Source organism: Cinclus cinclus, chromosome 11 (assembly GCF_963662255.1).
Source record: "Cinclus cinclus chromosome 11, bCinCin1.1, whole genome shotgun sequence".
Classification (NCBI taxonomy): domain Eukaryota; kingdom Metazoa; phylum Chordata; class Aves; order Passeriformes; family Cinclidae; genus Cinclus; species Cinclus cinclus.
The window spans coordinates 19,813,424-19,832,429 of record NC_085056.1 but is presented as its reverse complement, the minus strand read 5'-3'; the positions used below and the strand labels follow the sequence as shown (position 1 = coordinate 19,832,429).

The window sequence follows — 19,006 nt, the reverse complement described above, 5'->3', positions numbered from 1 at the left end:
GCCGGGTCTAGGAGCTGACCATTTGGGCATACCCCACTTCCCCTGGCTTCCTGGAAGACAAACTCATCTGCTGCATTGAGAAGAACCCAGACCCAGTGGTTTTCAGCCTGTGCTGCCATGGGGTGCACGTGATGCTGGAGGTCAGCCCCCTGGAGCTGTCTTTTGACAAGCTGCTTCTGCACAGGTCAGTCCTCCCACAAGCACTCCAGGACTTGTGACAAAGAGAAAATGTTTGACCTGGTTTCCAGGGCATGGATGGAGCTGCTGCAAGTTGCATTCAGTGGTGAGGCTGGTGTGACCGTCCAGCAGCTGATGCCAAGTGCCTTCCTGTCTCTGCAGGACTGACAGCAGGACCTTGGTCCTGAAAAACAACACCCTACTGCCCATGGCCTGGCAGCTCACTGGGCTGGATGACCTTGTTGAGGCCTTCTCCTTGTCACAAGATAACGGCATCATTGATCCCCACTCAGAGTTTGAAGTGACCCTGAATTTCAAGGCCGAGCAGATTGGCAGCATTAAGAAGACCCTGCGACTAGAGGTGAGAGGGACTGGGCCCTGCCCTGCAGCTGTGTGCTCTTAGGGGTGGACTCAGGAAGAGCTGCACCTGACAGATTCAAGGGTGCTGTGACCCCAACCTCTGCCTCTACACTGCGTTTGCCAGGACGTGCAGTGCATCCACATCCCCCCAGATAACCAGACACTGCATCCTGAGCCTGTACCACAACCACTTTGTCCCTGTGAGTGGTTGAAGGCTGTTGTTTGGTTGTACAGACTGCAGTGTTATCTCTACATTCCTCTTGGACTTTGTCGGAAGCTCTTGCATAGTGCAACAAACACTCCCGCTGGGATTTTGTTCCCCGTGGTTTAGGGGCTGCGTTTCAGAGAGGGTGCTAGGTGATTGGAGAGGCATGTCAATGCCATCTGCTCTGAGACACCTCACAGTTCTTGTGGTTGTTCTTACATCCCTGTGCCTCTCAAGGATGCTCTGGCAGCAGTGTTCCCTGCTATAGGAGCACAGATTTGGGCTGATAGGGCTTTTTTTCTGCAGCAGAATCCCACTGGGGCAGGTGAACAAAGCTTGTGAGTCCACCAACATTTGTGAAGCCAAGGAGGCCACAGAGGAAGCTGCCAGCAGAGACAAGGACTTACAGGCTGTCTACTAAAAGAATCATCTGAACAATGTTTGTTTCTTGCTGCTTCAGGTTTCAGATACAGGAAACATCCTGGGGATTGTTCAGGCTGAAGACATTGAGATCTCTGCAGAGGTCTGTGATGTTTCTCTGAGTATCGACATGCCTGAAGGTCAGTGGATGCCTCCCAAAGAAAGCAGTCCAGGTGCACTGCACTGCCTTGGGAGGTGGGAGACCAAAGCACTTGGGATGGGATGGGATGGGATGGGATGGGATGGGATGGGATGGGATGGGATGGGATGGGATGGGATGGGATGGGATGGGATGGATACATAAAGCACATACCCTGCAAGCTGTGTGTAATAAAACCTCATCAGGGCACTGACAGCCTTAAGTCTCTCCCCTCTGACCTTTGAAGTGTACAGCTTCACGTGCAGATTGGATTTGGGGGCTTTGAAACCACAGAGATGTGAACAGGCAGTTGGCAACTGCCACAGGCTCAGCACAGCATATAAAGTAATTGGATTTGTGCTTGGAAGTGAGGAAATGGAAGCCAAGCTCCTAAGGCTTAGCTACTAAGCTTGCAGATATTTTGAGTAAGAAGAGAACGGGTAGACAAGTAGCTGAAAACACTTTCAAGAACAGAAACTTGCTGAAAAGGGTTTTGTGCCAAGACCTCCATGTAGCTTGTGACCTGGTGTATTCTGCAGCAGCTCACAAATACCGTGTTTGACCTTGTTCTGCGGGTTTTCTGCAGGTCCAGATGGAAGCTTGGAATTTGGAACCATTCATGTCCTGGAAAATGTGAAGAAAGTCCTGAGTCTAAAGAACAAAGGGATACACAACATTGAGTACCGGTGAGTCCAGCTACCTGGTAGTGAACATTTCCTGGGGTTGCCAGGCCTGCCTTCTGCCTCTGTCAATGGCTAGAACGTGTTTCAATGCTGGCTACCTCTTGATAAATACAAAACCTGGGCTCTCTAATCTCAACTATTTTACCAAAGAACCCAGCCATAAACCAGCAGTTTTCCACAGCCCAAGAGGAACCCAAAAGAGAGTTCCCGAAATGTCAGCCACTGAAATGCTGAGATTCATTGCCTTTCTTTGATGGTCACCTCCTTTCTCTTTCTGAAACTCTGTAAAGAAGTGAATGAAAAATTTTGGTGTCAAGGGTTCTTGCAGTAACCTCGTGATTGCCTGCACTCTCTGACAAGATCCAGGATTCCCTGAGCAGAGTTGGACTCTCCCTTTTCTTTTTTTTCCCTAATCCTATACAAAGTCCTGGCTGTGCTGGTGGGATGTATACTTTTTACTGCAGAGATCTCCATTCCTTCCCTTTCTCCCCTTCAGTTTTGTGCTGAAGAATGCAGGTCCCAGGATGCAAGATTTGGCATCCCACTTCACTATTGAGCCTCAGTCGGGCATGCTGATTGCCTCCCAGCCTGGTGTGAATGTTGAGATGGTCTTCCACCCCACAAGGGAAATGGTCGTCAAGAACAAACCCATCCTGTACTGCCAGGTGAGCCCCCTGGGCCAGGCTCTGTTATCACACGGTGTTTTGGGAGCATCAACAGGATAGGTATCTAAAGGAAGGAAGGCTTTAACTGGAGAATCCTCTTTCCTACATACACAAAGTCTTTCAAAACCATTGGGAGGCTTCCTAAGTGGAGGTGAGAATCTGACTCTGGAGGAGGTGCTTAAACAGGGAGGGTAAATTGATGGAGGCCTGGGGTGGAGGCTGGCGACTGGGGTAGAGCAAGCTGGCCTCTTGGCTTTGTTTACCACCCCTTCCTGTGCACACAGGTGATAGATGCCAGCTCAGGGGAAGGAAGCCAGACTGTTGCCACCATCCCAGTGAGGGTGTCGGCAAAAGCTGTGTACAGCAAGTACAGTATTGAGCCTGCCTCACCCATCAACTTTGGGGCCATGCTCAAGGGCACCAAGAAGACCCAGACTGTTGTGCTGGAGAACAGAGGCATGCTCAACTTCAAATTCCACATCCTCCAAGCACCCGAGGATGCATCTGCATTGGCAAGCAAAAGGTATGAGAAGCCCTGCACCACCCTTCCTGTCTGAGGAGGCACCACCCCATGGCTGGTATGTGGCAGGCAGCCAGGAGACCTGGGCTATCATCCATCTGCATCCCTAGCTTGGGGAGAGGGAGCAAAACATCACCTTGGTATCCCCATGTGTACTATGAAGCTGGTGGTAGAGCTGCTCTCTGCAGCACTGGGTGCTGCAGGCTGCTCTCTGGGAGCCATCAGCAGCAGGAAGGCTTTCCTCTGTGGGGAGGAAAGCCAGCTTTGACCTCAGAGAAAGGCAGGGGAGCTCAGCATGACAGACACCTCTCCTTTCTCCTTCCTCAGCTCAAAGCAAGAGGAATCCGCTCCACCAGCGACAAAGCTGAAATCAAGCTCCTTGACACAGGTGGGTGACTCCTGCTCCCCAGCAGTGCTGCTGCAGGGGATGTGAGAACATGCTGCTGTGCCCAGGCTGGGGGCTGATCACCACAGGGTGGGATGTAGTCTTCAGGATGGAGTCCAGGATGTGCTCAGTCCCACTGACAGTCCTGTACTCTGGCTCAGACCTGGAGCTGTGGGGTCAGCAGAGGGGAGCAGGTCCTGTGTTTGACAGCTGCTAGCCAGCATAGGTGTGTGAACACCACAGAAGCAAAAACATCCCCCACTAAAATCCCAGTCCACAGAGCTCAGAACACATTGCTTTTTCTTCTTCCCAGTCCCTTACCTCTCTCCCATCATTTCTCACAGCCATTTCTACTGTCCTGTGTTACCTCTGGAGGTTGAAGGATCACAGCTACCACCTTCATTCTTTACACACAAACTCCTTTCTCTCTGTCACTTGTGACAGGCTTGCAGCTCCTCTTGGCTGGTTGGTCTCAGCCTGGAGCTGCCTTTGGGCCATGGATTCATCCTTCCCTGCCCTGGGACTGGGTACTTGGCCCCATCTGGAGGCCAAGGCAGGACATACTCTTTGTTGGGGTGCTCAGGGCACAGCTATTAGCCATCAGCCTCTCTTGGAACTTTTTCTGCAGGGTTACCTCAGTCTTGGCATGTTCACGGTGTCCCCCTGCTCCGGCTCTGTCGCTCCGTGGGGCCAGCAGAAGATCACAGTGGAATGCCTCGCAGGGCAGGAGGGGACATGTGAGGAGCAGCTCTACATTGACATCATGGGCAGAGACCTCAAGGACAATCCCGTGGGCATTCCCTTTACCCTGATTGCCGAATCCTGCCTCCCAGGTACATCCTGTCCATAGGTTCCCTTGGTCACACCTGCTGCTGATCAGCACCTCAACTTGCTGCTAGGATAGAGAGGCACACTAACCCTGGTGTCCCACCTTAAAATCCTTGAAGAGGTTCCAGCCCTCTTCAAGTCCACCAGTGGACTCATCCCTCCCAGGCTGAGAGGGATGCACGGAAGGATAAAAGGAAAGCAATGCTCTCTAAGACTGAGGATGACTGAGCTCCATCCTCACAGCCAGCTCCCCCACCCAAGCTTGGGTTTAGCAGTCACATCGGCAGAAGGGGCTCATCAAGCCTTCTGAGAGGCCAGCAGGGTGCAGATAAATTCATCAGGGAGGCTTTTCCACGCTCATTCCTCTTGTCTGTCCACAGCACTTGTTGAGGATGTCATGTTAACCTTTGAGGAGTACCCGATCTGCAGCAGCACCAACCTCAGCTGCAAGCTGCGGTCAGTCAAAGGCACGGGTCTGTTTGTCAGAGAAGAGAACAAATTTGTCTTCACCAAGGTTCTGGTTGGGCAAGAGGCTGAAGCTCATTTCAGTGTCTACAATACAAGTGGTCTGCCATGTGACGTGGTCCTCTCCAACAAACCCCTGCCTGGAAAGGTAAGATCAAGAGGCCAAGGTGATGGCTGCCCTCTAAAGCCCTTGTGAGAGTTTGTTTTGTTCTCCAGATGGATTGCTTCCTGTGGCCCAGACTAGTCTAGCTTAGTGCAGGTTAAACTGCAAGGGAGAGCAGCAGAGCCAGGGAACAGCTGTGTTGAATTTTGCATGTCCCAAGCAAGGTTTTGGCTCACACCTCTGGGTCTTCAGTGGGAAGCACACTCAGAGAGGGGCTGTTATGAACTGACATGCCAGGGCTCAAAGCAGAGCATTTCCTCGGGCTCCCTGGCCTTTCCTTCTATTTGAAGGCCAGTTCTAGGTTATTTGCAGGGTTTTTCCATGCAGCGCCCACCTTCCGTATATGCTGGGGCAGCTGCCAGCACTCAAAACACACAATGCTTTAGCACGAGGTCAGCATTCCCTGGGAGAGAGGGAGCCTGCCTCGGGAAGCAGGAAGGATGACACACTGTCTGGGGCTGTTCTCAGTAATGCATTTATGAATAAAACTGTGTCATGTTGAAAGGTGCTTTCTCCTAACTTTTCTCTCTGGGTTTCCCCAAGGAAAAAAGCCCTATCAATAACATTTTCAAGTTGTATCCTGACATGATGTCCATTCCTGGCTCATCCAATGCCGTTGCTACGGTGACCTTCACCCCACCAGAGAAGCAGAACTACAGCTGTACTTTCAAGGCTTCCCTTGTCATCCCAAAAAGGTAAATTGCCAGTGGAATACTGGGGGAGGCCTCACTGAAAACTGCCTCTCCACTGGGAAGGCACAGATCTCTTGTTAGCTCTAATGCTTTCAGTAGCCTTAGGCAGAGTACTTGGCATGAGTTGATCTGGGAGGCAGTAGCTGTTAGAAAGAGCAGAAAAATGAGGCTGATGGTTTAGCCTGGAGGAGGAACTATGAAGACACAGAAATATTAGGTAGCCAACTGGAAGTTACTGAGATGTGCTGCAGCTGAGCTGTGGGTTTCCAAGGACAAAGGCTGAGATGAACAGTTTGGTGCCAGCAAGTCAGCAGTCAAAATTTCCTCTTAGATTCTGTAAAATTAAGTGATCCTCTGTGGTTCCCTGGCATTCATTAAGCGGTTTTATGTTAGTGATTGGAGCTGGTTTGAAAGAGGAGCCCAGTTCCTCTGCCCTGGGACCTCTCTAGTGGGGCTTTGACCTGTTCTTCCTCAAGCCTTTAGTGGCTGAATTGGAACAAGAGAAGTCTCATTCCTAATACAAAATTGCTATTTTACTGTTCTTGGAAATTATCTTTATTGATGGTGATGATTTACTTTTGCCTCCTTGCTTTTATATTGCTTTCCTGCTGTGCTTTTGCTTGTTGCAGATGTCTCATCTCCCTGCAGCCAGGGGATTTGCCATATCTCATCTAGTGCCTCATTATTTACCTGCTGTACTGCATGATTCAATTAAGTGAAATTATTAACTGTTATTGTGGAAGGCTCTGGTTCTTTGGAGCAGATTCCTCTTGTGAATGGCCCTGCGTGGATTGGGAAGAGGCTGGTGGGGGGCTGTGTTGTGGGGTACAGGGGCACCAGGCAGGGAAAACATTGTGGGTGGCGCTTGCTGCTTCACTTGCCCAGAGAGAAATGGGTTAGTGCCAGCTGAAATTGTTTCTGTGCCTCTCCTGCAGCTCTGTGCAAATTAAGCCCCAAACCCTGACCTTCACCATCAGTGGGAAGGGGCATGAGCCACAGGTGACAGTCGTGTGCCCAAGTGCTCGCAGCAAGAGGGGAAATGCTGTGCTGCGCTTCAAGAGACTCCGGGTGGGGGATTCAGAGATGCTTCCCCTGGTCATCCGTAACAATGGCATCGTACCTGTCAAGGTGAGAACCTGCACAAGGAATGGCTTGGTTTGGGAACACATGCCTGTGGCACAGGGGAAGGGTCCCAGAAAACATGGCACACCTAAGAAGAGGTGTGAGAAATTAATTTTAAGCAAGTGACTGACATCCAAGAAGGGAGTTCTTGGGAATTTTCCATCCAGTCTTTCTTCTTTAAGTTAAACACAGGTGGAGTGGTGATGGAGTATTTTCCCCCCTGTCTCTCGTCACCTTTTGTTCTCACGGTGATGTGTGATTTCCCAGTTCCATTAGATTGCATTTGATTCTAGTTTACTACATTTCAAGCAAACTTAGTTGTGGTTTAAATACAATCTGCTCATTACTTTCTGTCCCGTTTGGTTCTGTGTTAGTGGTATCCAGATGTCTCTGAAGACCCTTTTTTTCCTGGCTGGTTTGCCTTAACCTATTGTGCTAAGGGCTGTTTGCAGTGGGAGAGGTGCTGGGTTCCCCTGCGGGACCAGCAGCACTGCGGTGTCAGTCCCTGTGCCATCCTGTACTCACACCAGTATCACTGTGCTCTCTGTTCCCTTTTCTCAGTTTATGTTACACCTGGAGGATGAGCACGGAGCGTTCTTCTTGAAAGGCAGGGGCTCCACACTCGAGAGATTCTACACTGAAGATGTGGAAGAGGACTGCGTTGGAAATGGTAAATTTATTAACCATGAAGCGTGATCATGCACAGAGGGAAAACGTGTGCCCTGCTCTTGGCTTCTCTGAGCAGCAGCCAGATGTTAGACACAGTTTCTTTCCTTGGGCTCTCTGTCCCCCCAGCTTTTCTTGGGGACCTTTTGCAGGGTTTCCTCCTAGAAAGTTGTGAGAAGTTGTTCAGTTCTTCTAGACACGGTGGGTTGAGCTGTGGGGGACTGTCACTACCTCAGTGGACCCTCTGAGGTATTTGCTGCATTGGGAAGGTACCAGCTGGAACAGATGCAGCCCCTGAGCACACAAACAGCCAGCAGAAGCCAAAAGCACTCTCTGGCTCAGCTTTCCATATGGCTGGAACTGGCTGGAAGCGGATGGAATGACAGCTGGGCATCAACGTGAGGTTCAGCTGCTCTAAGTGCTGATGTGTCTGGAGGTGGCAGTCTCGTGAACATAGGAAGAGGGTTTGGAACCACTGGGGTAGAAGCTGTGCTTAGAGGGCAGCTGGTTTCAACCTCTTCTTCCTCATATATCCTATGGAAGTATTTCCTCTGTAGAGCTGTATCACTTAACTCTGATTTCCATTGCTGTGCAGAGAGCAAGCCCCCAGAGAAGCCTTTCTTCTTTCTGCATCATGGGCAATCAACAAATATTGACGTCATTTTCAAACCCACCTTGACTCAACATCTGGAAGGGAAGATTTGTGTGTTACTGGAAGACATCTACTCTAAGAAGACCCTAATAGAGCTGGTGGGTGAAGGCCACAAGGATGAATTCACCCTTGATGGACTAGAGGAAGACACAGATGAGAGGAGAGCTAAGCGCAGTCTGAAGAAAGACATTATTGATGGTAAGAGAGGAGAGGCTGCCTAGGTGGAGCAAGGAAGAAGAAAATATCTGATCAAGTGTGTCCTTTCTCTAGCCAGGCCTGGGCTGTCAGCCACGGGACTTGGTGGCCTGTGGCTGTGGTAGCCATGCATGCAGAGCAGCGTGTGCCATGCTGCATGTCGCTGGCTTAGGGATGTGTCAGAGTGTTTCTCTGAAAGTGGTGGGATGGGGAGAGGCCTGGGGAACTCCCTCCCACGGGGAGGAAGGCTTGGAGCAAGGAAGCATTGAACATACAGCTGTCTGTGCACATGAAAGGGGCGGGTGGAGCTCCCTGCATACTGAGATCTCTTGCTCTCCTCCTTAACAGCTGTCAGATTGAATCACATCCAGTTTGGGGACTGTCCTGTCGGGAGGCCCTACCGCAGGACCTTCACCATCACCAACCATACCAGTACGAAGGTCATGCGCTTTGAGTGGGAGGCAGACGCCGCATTCCAGTTCTCCCCCAAGGTGAGCGTGGACTGCTCTCCCTTTCCCCATTGCTCAAGCCCTGCCCTGCTGTTCCTGGGCGCTGGCAGGGAGTCCTGACATAGCAGTGATAGCCACTTCCAGTGCCATCCATGTAGGAGATGCAGTCCCTGGCTTGGCTGGGCCAAGGCTGCCAGCCTTGCAGAAAAGGCTTCACGTTATGGGAGGTGGCACCTTCTGTTCACACTTTTGTCTATCAGAGTTCACATAAATCCACACCGAGGTGCAGATTCCTGGCACAGCACCTCACCACATCAGTCCCTTTTGCTGTCAGTCCTGCCCTTGGCAGTGCTTCCTTCCAGTTTGGTCTTGACTGCCTGATTCTCCCTAGATGGGACACCTCCATCCTGGCTATGCCAAGGACATCACAGTCACCTTGAAATCAGATGTTCCAGCCACCTTCAGGAGGCACCCTGTGAAATGTAAGGTGATCAAGACCAACTCTGAGCTACCACAAAGGATGGTTCAGGATTGGGAGGACCGAATGTGCATTGTCACAATGGAGGATACCACCAGGAAGGACATGTCAGCCAGCTGGCCTGAGAAAGAGAAGGTAAGGAGCAAAACAGCAAAAAGCCAACCTAGCTTTTACAAAAAGACCACCATAACACCATCACTGCTGGCTGAGCAGCTCCTGCTTCCTCTGGACATTGGGCAGCCGTGGGGTTCAGCAGCAGTGCATTCTAGGGGAGATGCACAGTGACCAGATACAATCACACAAGAGCCTTTTGACAAGAGACCTTTAGCCACACACAAACTATCAGTCTGTGCCACAAGCACAAGTGTTGCAGCCCATGTTGAATGGGAGACAACGTTATATGATTTTATCCCATTTAATGGTGTTAGAAATCTCTTCATCTCATTAGGTGCCTTTTCACCAACGAGCAGTTAAGTCTCTTGCACCATGTCTCTTCTTTTGAAGTGGAGAGAAATACACTTCTGCTGCACATACTGGTGAACTCCGAGTTTTGTCTGCATGGATACCAGAGTATGGTTGTGGTCTCTGTATTGTGTGGGATATCTCATCATGGAGTAGCCCAGGCTCAGTATGACAGAATGGAGGAGTCTGGAGAAGGATCATCTCCAGAGACTCCTGCTTTTATTGTCATTATTACCAAACATACTCATCTTGGGTGAAAGTCCTGTCTGAGTTTCTGGACCATTTTAAGGCCTCTAAACCATCCTCTTTTCTATCAGCACATCTGCAGTTGGAGACTTTGCTACTGAGATCTTTCACTTCCCAAAGTGCCCACTCCCAGCTCCCAGCAGTGTGGCTGTTGCTCCACACATGACATCTGGAGAGCACTTGCTCTTAAGACAAGAAGAAAAAGGCGCTTTCTAGAGGTCTTCAGTCCTGGGGTTCTCCATCCACAGAGCTCCAGCAGGCAAACTTAATCCTAATTGTGAGACCTGCTGGATTTGTAGGGGACCAGGAAAAAAGCCAGTCCCTCTTACAAGGTTGAAGTACAGGGACTGGAATGCAGCTATAGTCTCCATGGATATATTAACAGCTGTGGTAGTGACTGCTTTGATCAACAGGTAGGAACAACTACTGTAGCGGATCAGTCCCAGTCTTGTCATCTTTCCAGGAAAGTAGAAGTGAATGGTCCTTTCTAGTCCCTCTGTGAGGCTGATCTTGGGGGCCAACAGATTCCCTTGTCAGCCTGACTTTCTGGGCTCTGCTCAGTGATTCTTCCCTCCTCTGTTTGCAGATGGTCCAGACAGCCCCAGAACCAGAACCGGCACCGGCTTACACTGTGGATGAGAGCATCCAGGAGGCCAAGGTGTACCTCAGTGCTGTTGTTGGCTACACCGAGTTCAAACGGAACCTGATAGTGGTTCAGCTCAAGGATACCTTGCCCAACCAGACAAGGAAAGACATGTGAGTGCTGGAGGCCAGCAGGGCCCTGTGAGCGGGAGCTGCCTTTGCCAGGGCTGAGCCAGTGCCCGCTTCCCCGAACTCTACCCCAGCCAAAACCAGCACAAGCCCATTTATGTGCATACAAAGCCAAGCAGGAGACGGTGGTCAGCAGAGGTTCAGTGCTGCCATATCTTTCTGCTGAGACCAGCCATGGGTTTGTTTTTACTGCATGTCACTTGTCCTCATCTGCTCAAGAATAAGTTTGCAGTCAAGCCAAGACCTAAAGTGCAGAGTAAGCCTCTTAGCTTCAATGTCCTGGGCACCGCGTTGGCCCTTTCCTCTTAAACTTCCAGACTTCGAAATACTTTTTGGGCCACCCAGGACAGCAGTCTGAGCATAGTAGAGGTGCCTGGAGAAGAAGATGGTCCTCAGCAGAAAGTGGTACCAGGAGTCCATCAGACAATGTTATTGCACTATTTGCTTTACATTTATTGGACTTGGTTTTTTTATTCCTCCTTCTTGCTTTTCAGTTTCAGGATACACAACACAGGAAATATAGCCCTGGAATACAGCTGGATGGAAGCTGCAGATAGTAAAGCAGTGAAGAAACCATACTCAACCACTCTGATGCGTAAGGGCATTTCACTTGGTGGCTGAGGGCCTGGGGAGCAGACCCTGCCACTTGACCCTGAATTGCTTTTGCATCCTTGTCCACACATTCACTTTCATCAGCATCTTCCCAAGTGCAGCTGGAGATTTTTCTCCTTGTCCCCCTCTGCCTTTCAGCCCCTTCTGTTCTTGCTCTGCCCCTTCTGCTCTGCAAAGGAGCTGAGCCAGGCTCTGGGAAGAGCCACACGCTGGGTCAGGACTGGGAAAGGGGACATCAGGTCATCTCTTTGAGAAGTCTGAGACTGGGAAAAACAATGGTGTAATGAGTGAGCTGCCCTGCAGCCACTGTCTGTGTGCAGTTCCCCACTCCAGGGCAAATGTAAAGTCACTGTCTAAAACCAACTCTTCTCATTTGGCACAGGAATGTGTGCTGCAGGCAGAGACCTTGCTCCCAGATGCTCTATTTCCTGCTGAAAGTACTCGGCTAGAGATGTTCCAAGTGCATTCCAGATCTCTTCCACTTACCTGCAGCAGAAGGCAGATTTGCTGGGAACATAGGATTGGTCTTTGAAAGGTGTTCTCTTCTTCTCTGCAGGTCAGTTCCTCTCCTCCAATCCTCTGAGCCATCACAGAAAGCTGCTGCATCCTTTCTGGTGGCAGCAGGACCATCCTTTTGAGATGCATCCTTCTGGACTGCGGCAGCTTGCCAAGCAACAGCAGGATTCTGAGCAGCAGCAGCATCAGCAGCAGCAGGATTCTGAGCAGCAGCAGCATCAGCAGCATTATTCTCAGCAGCAGCCCAAGCAGAAGGACCACTCCAAGAAGCTACAGCGCTTCAAACAAAAACACCTCTATTTGCAGTGTGTTAGTTCCTCCCTGGAAATCTGCCCAGATGACATCAAAGACCTGCCACTGTTCTACATCAACCCCTGCCACGGCATCATCCCTCCTGGCCAAAAGCAGATCTTTCACGTGCTGTTCTCCCCAAAGCACGCGGGGAAGTTTAGGACCACCATACTCTTCAGGTGGGCAACGTCTACACACTTGCCCAGAACTCCCGCTTCGGATGGGTATCACTGAGTCACAGGGTGGCATGGGATGGAAAGGACCACAGTAGGTCATCTGGTCCCACTTCCCTGCTCAAGCAGGGCCATCCCAGAGCACATGACACAGGGTTGGGTCCAGAGGGCTCTGGAATAATTCCAGTGAGGGACACTCCCTCACTGTTGCCTCTCTGGGCAACCTGTCACCTGCACAGGAGAGGAGTTCTTCCTCAGGTTCAAGTGGAATTTCCTGTTCAGATTCTGCCCATTGCCTCCTGTCCTATTGCTGGCCATCACCAAGCACAGCCTGGTTCATCCCTTAAGACCCTCCCTTCAGTCCCTCTGACTGGGATGGGGAGGTGGGCTTGGAGACAGGCAGCCCCAGAGAGGCAGCAAAACACCCAGAGGAGCACAGAAAGATCATCATCTGGCCTTGCTAGGGAGACACTGTGAAAAGACACTCTATGAAACATTAAGCTCCTGGAGGGTTGCAAAATCTGTAACGAGAGATACGGGGACCAGCCAGTCCCTAGCTCTGCTTCCTTTTGGAACAAGCAAGGCCTGCTTCTCCACATGGAACCCCATGTGCTGTGGCTGGTCCCCAGGCACTTAGCTGGTCATGTTGCTGCCCTTGCACCTCTGCAGCCTCCCTGCAGCGAGTGCAGTTGTTTAATTTGCTGCTCACTGCTTGCACAGACAGAGGATGCAACACGGTGTGCAGTGCAAGGAGACAGAAAAGTGGCTGGCTGGAAATGTTCATCTGACTAATACCAGTCCCTTTCTTCCTAGGACTCATAAGCTGAAGCCGGCTCTGAAGAAGGTAGAGGTGATTGTGAAAGGCAGAGCCCAGGAGCAGGAGAGTCTTGATAAACCAAAACGCTCTGCGTTACGGCAGACAGACAAAGGCCAAGGACCCAAGAAGCAGGTGCACTGGAAACTAACACCTGAGTGACAGCGTTTGTGTTAGCTGCAGCATCCAGCAGGAGCCAGCAACATCGTGTCTTCTGCTGGCTTCTTCCACCCTTCACCAGAGACCTCTGCAGCTACCCTTGCAAGCTCCAGTGAACACCTTTATCCTATCTTTAATTACCTAAGTTAATTAACTAATTTTTAATTAAACAATTGGCAATAAATTGTTAATTGTCAGCTTGTCTTGCTTGGAAAGACAGGTTTCTGCGGGACCTCTCTGGAATGGAGAATGTGACCCCCTTCCCTCCACATTATTCTAACTTTGAAATTAAAAGGCTTTCCAGCAAAGATACGGGAAAAGGAGTAACAATTCTTTTCTAGGATGTCTAACCAGACAAACAAGCAGCAGCACTGGCAGCAACAACAAACAGAACCAGATACCCACCCACAGCCTTCGCTTGGCTGCAGGCACTTTCCCTGTGGTGTAGTTCCAGTCCCAGCCAGGCAGGGAAGGGAGGCAAATAATGAATAAAGCAATTTCTAGAGAAGTTTTAATTAAGCTACACCAAGGAATACGCTGAAGAAGTCGAGCGCTGTGTCATCAATTCTTAAACACTTATTGCTGTGAGGGAGTCTATAGAGTAGCTAAATAGTGACTGAACAGTGCTTGATTTGTTCAAAGAGAAAGAAGAAAGTGATGAGAATACACCCTAGTGAGGGAAGAGCCCTTAGACCCTTTCAAAATAGGCAAATAGATTACACTGAGTTTCCCAAACTCCAGAGATGGAAGTATCTTCTTGTAATAGCTGATCACCTCGCCCACTGGGTAGAAGGGTTTCCTACTTCAGCTGCAACTACCTCCAAAGTGGCTAAGATGCTATTAGAAGAAATAATTCCCAGACATGGGATCATTGAAAGAATGGACTAAGATAAGGGAACACATTTTACTTGTGCTGCATTAGATGTAAATTGGAAATTTCATACCCCATGGCACCCTCAATGCTCTGGATGTGTGGAGAGAATGAATGCTCTCCTTAAGAACCATATTATCAAATTAATGACTGAAACCAGATTAGCATTATTACAGCTCAGAACTGCTCCAAGAAAGGACAAAGGAGATTCTCCCTAAGAAATGTTACTTGGGTTACCTTATCTGGGAAGGGAGGAGGGGCTGAAACTAATGACTTGTATCTCAGAAACTATTTGCAGGCAATCACACTTTCTCTCACGGAATTCCAAAGGAAAGGGTTGTTACCCCAGGCATCACCTCCAGACTTTCACGTACACCAGGTAGAACCTGGAGATTTGGTTCTAATAAAATCTTGGAAAGATGATACCTCAACACCTGCATGGGAAGATCCCTTTAAGGCACTTTTAACATCTCAAAGCAATTATCAGGACTGCAGAAAAGGAGTGGTCTCACACCTCTCAAGTCAAAGGACCAGTGGAACCTCCTCCCCAAACCTGGACAGTGGTACAAGGAAGTGACCCTTGAAAGTTAATCTTCAAAAGATAATTTAATAGTAAACAGTCAAGGGTAAGACTGGACTGACCTCTGTATTTGCCACCAGCGAGACTTTTGCTCCACTGTGGGCTGAATCGCTCGGGTGTTGAGCAGTGGGAATAGAAATCATACCAGACCTTGACAAAAGAAGAATAGGAAATGATGTTCCAAGACTCTGGAAATTGCTGGGTGGAGTGTCACGGCTTCTGTGCTTCACCTCTATATCCCTACAGCGTGCTGTTCTAGTGCACAGAACTTGGGAAGCAGGTATGGATGAGGAAGGTCATTTCTGTTGCCACAGTTACAATCTGAGCTTTGCTTCATCCGAGCAGGCGCGGATGGAACTGCTGATGGGAGGCACTGCATACAAGTATATCTACAGCTCACTTTACTTGAGTTGGAGGAGAACTACGGACAGCAACGTGAACTGACAAATCAGGAACTTTTAAATAGACTGAATGTAACACCTACCTAATAAAAGACCGATCGATCTTATTTGTAATTGCATCGCAAAAGCAGTCCGTTTATGCTGGTGTCCTGGTTTGAAAGACAGGTGTTTGCCAAGGAAAGCAGAAGCCTCCCTTTGAACTGAAAAATATGATCCTTCCTTCCTTCCTGCAGATTATGATGATTTTGAAATTAAGGGAGCTCTCAGACAAAGATATGGGGGTAGGAATAACAGTTCTTTACTAGTATATCTAACAAGACAAACAAGAACAACAACAGCTATGAAATTGCCCACAAACAGAACAGTAACTCAGTCCCAGTCCCTTTCTGGCTGCAGGCACCTTTTCCCTGAGCTGCAGTTCCCGGCTCTGGGGACGGGCAGGTCCCGCAGAGCTGCAGGAGGGCTGGGGGTGATGGCAGCGCTGTCCCAGGTGGGAGAGAGAGATGGAGAGAGAGCCCTCCGCTCACGGCGTCGGTCCCGATGCTCAGCAGAGTGCTGGATGGTGGCAGGTTACAGCGAGAAGGCAGCAGTGCAGGGTCCGACAGCAGTGAGGATGGCTCCCGCCGCTGGGAAGGCAGGAATGGGTCAGAGGCGGCGATCGTCCTTCTCGTCCAAACTCTGCTGGGGAAATGGGGCGAGCCAGAGCCTTCCGCTTCCTCTTCTGGCTGTTTGAATCTCGCAGGGTTTCCCTCTTCTCTCCCCTCCCCCTTGCCATCAGGGCCCAGCCAACAGGTATCTTAGCATGACAATGGGGAAAATTCCACAGAGGGAAAAGGGAAAGAACCAATCCCCAACAGCTGGCCAGACGGGATAATTAAATCAAGGGCTTCAGCAGAAAAGGAGAATAAAAGGAAAGGGTGGATTGTGAGGGATGAGGCGCTATTTTGCTGAAGCCAAAAGGTTATTAGGTTAAAGAATGAAAGTAGTTGATTCTATGTGTTGTTGTTTGGATTGTTTGGACTTGTTCTGTTTGGTTTGATCAGTGTTGCTGTGAACTGGGAGAGGAGTGGGGTTGAAGAAGGGACTAAAAAAGAAGTGGGATGAGAGGGGAGTGGACTGTAATTTGGCAGATGACACCAATCTGGGAGCATCTGTTGGAGGGTAGGAGGGCTCTGTGGAGGACCTGGACAGGCTGGATAGAGGGGCTGAATCCAAGAACATGAAGTTTAACAAGTCCAAGTGCTGAGTCCTGCATCACAGTAGCCTATGCCATTTACTCAAAAAATGACTTAGCTCCAGGTAGAAACTTCCTATCAGTGGCAAATCCAGCTTAATAATGGATTTGTTTACCTTCTCAAAGTGGAGCAAAGGCTCAAAGCAGTATCATGGTCATCTTAATGAAAATAGCCAGCCCTGCTTTCTGTTTAGAGTTACTGATAGCCCCTGTTCCTTTCCTGCTTCCATTAGAGAGGGAGAATTCAGAGAGTTCATCTCCCTTTAGCCTTTCAGAAGTGATAACAGACTTGCATTTCATTTTCCTGCAAATCCAACCCTGCCACAACAAGTAAGAGCTTGCGAGCCTTCCTCACCTCTTTGTCCTACTGCTACCACCCCTCCAGCCTAAAATACAACAAAAATCACCCAAACAAAAGGAAGGCTGTAAAAAAGACTTCACTCTGGAGCTAATTGCATTTCAGAAGAGTTTAATTTAATACACGTTTATGCAATTATACAATATAGGAAGCACAAGGGGTTTAAAACTGTAGGTATACAAGGGTACATCTTGACCTTTCCTGGATCTTTTACTTTTCCAACCTACAGAAGGTACACAAAAGAGTATTTATAAGGCAGCCTCCATTCATTAGATGCAAATAGCACACCTCTGTTGTCCCATCACAAGGCAAGGTGGGAAGACAAGCAACTAGATTTGCTTCAACAAACACCTGGCAAATGTTGCATATACAACAGATTACCTCTTCTCCATCAGTTACAGAAAATAACCCAGTAACATCCCTTCAAACCTCCAAAGCCATTCCCGCAGAAGTGCAGATCTGTCAATGTGTGTGTTCAGCAGCACTAGAGCACATGGCTGGCACGGTCACTAGACCAGGCAGCCTCGGTGGGACTCATCCTTTGGAATCCAGGGACCAAAGCCCGGAGGGGAGAAGTGTGGATTGTTGGCTCCCTATGGAAACCAAAGCCCACAGCAGCAGCTGAGGCCGTGAGGACGCTGCGCTGTGAGCAGGACTTGGGGGTGTCCTGGCCTATTTCAGCTCCCTCCCATCGTCCTCCCTCAGAGGAGCCGTGTGTGATTTACAGCTCATTATCAGAGCTCCACTTTGAAGTCTTAGCAAGCACTCCAGCCCGAATATAAAAAAGGAAAAGAACATATCAAAATTTTAAGATTAAATGGGGGGGGGGGGGGGTGGGGTGGAACAGGAAGGCACCAGTCTATAAAGATGAAACGGCAGCTGCATTCTTCTGTGGGAGGGCTGGGGACTCCCGAGGGAGAAAATGGGGCACGGCTCAGGTACCTGTGATCCGGCGGCGCGGGGGGCTCCGGGCAGACCCCGAGGAGAGGCGGGTCTGCGCTGCCGAGTGCTGCCCGCCGGGATAAGGGACAGGATCACCAGGATGAGGGACAGGATCCCCTGGCTGAGGGACAGGATCCCCGGACTGAGGGGCAGCGGCAGCCCTGCGGAGGGGATCTGAGGGCGGTGCCCGGCCCGGCCCCTCAGGATCCGCCGCAGCCGCTGCGCCGCCCGAGCGCCTCAGGGCGCGGCCACCCTCGGACTCGGGACCGCACTGAGCCTTCCCCTCAGCCCGGCGGGAAGCACTTGGAATGGGAGAAGCGTCAGGGGTGGAAGAGATCTTGAAGAGCGTCAGTTCAAGGTCAGCCCAGCACTGCCACTGCAAACCCGAAACCAATGAACCATTTCCCAGTGTCACATCCAGAGGCCTCTTGAACACCTCCAGGGACAGCAACTCCACCACCTGCCTGGCCAACCTGTTCCTAGGCCTGAACACCTGAACACTGAATTTATGTTTTCCCTAAAATCTAACCTGAATTTCCTCTCTCAGCGTGAGGCCAGTTCCTCTGGATCTCACTGCAGGCCCAGCAGAAGAGACCGGCCCCGCCTCACTGCACGCTCCTGTCAGGGAGTTGGAGAGAGCCCTGGAGCCCCTCCTGAGCCTCTGCTCCAGACTGAACAAACCCAACTCCCTCAGCTGTTCCTCGCAGCACATTTTCTCAACCCTTCATGAGCCTTGCTGCCCTTCTCTGGACACACTCCAGCCCCTCCATGTCCTTTTCCAAGTGAGGGGCCCAGAGCTGGACACAGTACTTGACGTGTGGCCTCACCAGTGCCCAGCACAGAGGGGCAGGCGCTGCCCTGCTCCTGCTGCCCACACCGGTGCTGATACAGACCAGGGGCCATTGGCCTCTTGCCCCCTTGCGCACGCTTTGGCTCACGCTGAGGCGACTGCTGACCTGCAGGATGTGGCACTTGGCCTCGTGGAACCTCACGCCTCTGTGCTTGGCCCATGGATCGAGTCTGTCCCAGTCTCGCTGCAGAGCATTCCTGGCCTCCAGCAGATCCACACTGCCACCCAACCGGGAGCCTGCAGATCTACTGAGGCTGCTCTCAATCCCCACATCCAGATCGTCGATTAAAGTGTTAACCAGGACCAGCCCCAACACTGAGCCCTGGGGAACACATTTCAATGCAGCTCAGTTTGCATACTCTGCAGCTGGAGGCTGCAGTGCCCCCACAGCAGAAAGAGCTGCCATCCCGTGGCACTGGCCACACACACGGGTGCAGGAAAAAACCCTTTGACTAGGTGAAT

General features: G+C 50.5%; 1 protein-coding gene across 1 annotated transcript in view; it reads left to right on the top strand.

Moving 5' to 3' along the window:
* The window catches only part of LOC134048150 (hydrocephalus-inducing protein homolog), a 75,972-nt gene extending 62,661 nt beyond the window's left edge, over positions 1-13,311 (top strand). Inside the window, exons 52-70 of the mRNA XM_062499749.1 lie at positions 12-184; positions 340-538; positions 1,203-1,302; positions 1,888-1,987; positions 2,481-2,649; positions 2,934-3,172; positions 3,497-3,557; positions 4,183-4,387; positions 4,763-4,995; positions 5,554-5,705; positions 6,638-6,830; positions 7,386-7,494; positions 8,086-8,340; positions 8,686-8,828; positions 9,178-9,399; positions 10,559-10,728; positions 11,238-11,338; positions 12,209-12,341; positions 13,149-13,311. Of these exons, the coding sequence (XP_062355733.1) occupies positions 12-184; positions 340-538; positions 1,203-1,302; positions 1,888-1,987; positions 2,481-2,649; positions 2,934-3,172; positions 3,497-3,557; positions 4,183-4,387; positions 4,763-4,995; positions 5,554-5,705; positions 6,638-6,830; positions 7,386-7,494; positions 8,086-8,340; positions 8,686-8,828; positions 9,178-9,399; positions 10,559-10,728; positions 11,238-11,338; positions 12,209-12,341; positions 13,149-13,311 (3,120 nt within the window). The remainder of the gene's footprint in view (positions 1-11; positions 185-339; positions 539-1,202; positions 1,303-1,887; positions 1,988-2,480; positions 2,650-2,933; positions 3,173-3,496; positions 3,558-4,182; positions 4,388-4,762; positions 4,996-5,553; positions 5,706-6,637; positions 6,831-7,385; positions 7,495-8,085; positions 8,341-8,685; positions 8,829-9,177; positions 9,400-10,558; positions 10,729-11,237; positions 11,339-12,208; positions 12,342-13,148) is intronic.
* The last annotated feature ends 5,695 nt before the right edge of the window (positions 13,312-19,006 follow it).